The 675-nt window shown below is 42.4% G+C and overlaps 1 protein-coding gene across 1 annotated transcript in view; it reads right to left on the bottom strand.

Moving 5' to 3' along the window:
- narf (nuclear prelamin A recognition factor) overlaps positions 1-540 on the bottom strand; it is a 13,410-nt gene extending 12,870 nt beyond the window's left edge. Inside the window, exon 1 of the mRNA XM_016251073.1 lies at positions 298-540. Within this exon, the coding sequence (XP_016106559.1) occupies positions 298-299 (2 nt within the window). The 5' untranslated portion in view covers positions 300-540. The remainder of the gene's footprint in view (positions 1-297) is intronic.
- Between the last annotated feature and the right edge of the window lie 135 nt (positions 541-675).

Raw genomic sequence — 675 nt, 5'->3', positions numbered from 1 at the left:
TGTGATAGTTTTAGGTTGCCATGACATACTCTATTCAGTTTCACCTGATTCGTGATTGCTGTTTTGTGGATATCTCATGCTTTTGTACATGATCACAGGTTAAGCGGTTGGATTACATTCATTTTCTCAACATGTGATTGGGTAATAACATCACCAAAAGCTCTGAGGACTTCGATTTCCTTAGATAACCGTGTCCTTTACTTAACCACCTGTCACATAACCTAACGTTACCGAGTGTCTGAGTGCTAAAATAAAGCATAAACTACAACCAAACAAAAAATAGGCCACCCAACTCACATAAAAATCACATGAAGCCCTTCTTGCTCAGGGGGAAACCCAGGAGACGAAGCAGCAGTAACGTTACGTCTTTACAGCAAGGAACTTCTCCTAATGACACTTGAAAGCGCGAGCTGGTCATATAACACCGATGATGTTCATGCAGTCATCCGTTTCACAACTCTGTCTAATCCGAAAGGGACACATTCGCGGCAGAAGGATCTCGGTTCGATTTGCATCCGACTCCATTGTCCTTAAACGCTGTCCGATTCGTGAATGAACCGTCCTTTTGAGTCGGATATTTTTAATGATTCAGTTGAATCGTTCTCGAGTCACCAACTCACTGAACCGAGCAGTTCTCTTTCAGACATGTCCGATTCGTAAAGATCGAACAACATA

This window comes from Sinocyclocheilus grahami, unplaced genomic scaffold (assembly GCF_001515645.1).
Source record: "Sinocyclocheilus grahami isolate Dianchi unplaced genomic scaffold, SAMN03320097.WGS_v1.1 scaffold1027.1, whole genome shotgun sequence".
NCBI lineage: Eukaryota > Metazoa > Chordata > Actinopteri > Cypriniformes > Cyprinidae > Sinocyclocheilus > Sinocyclocheilus grahami.
This window is presented reverse-complemented; position numbering and strand designations above follow the sequence as displayed.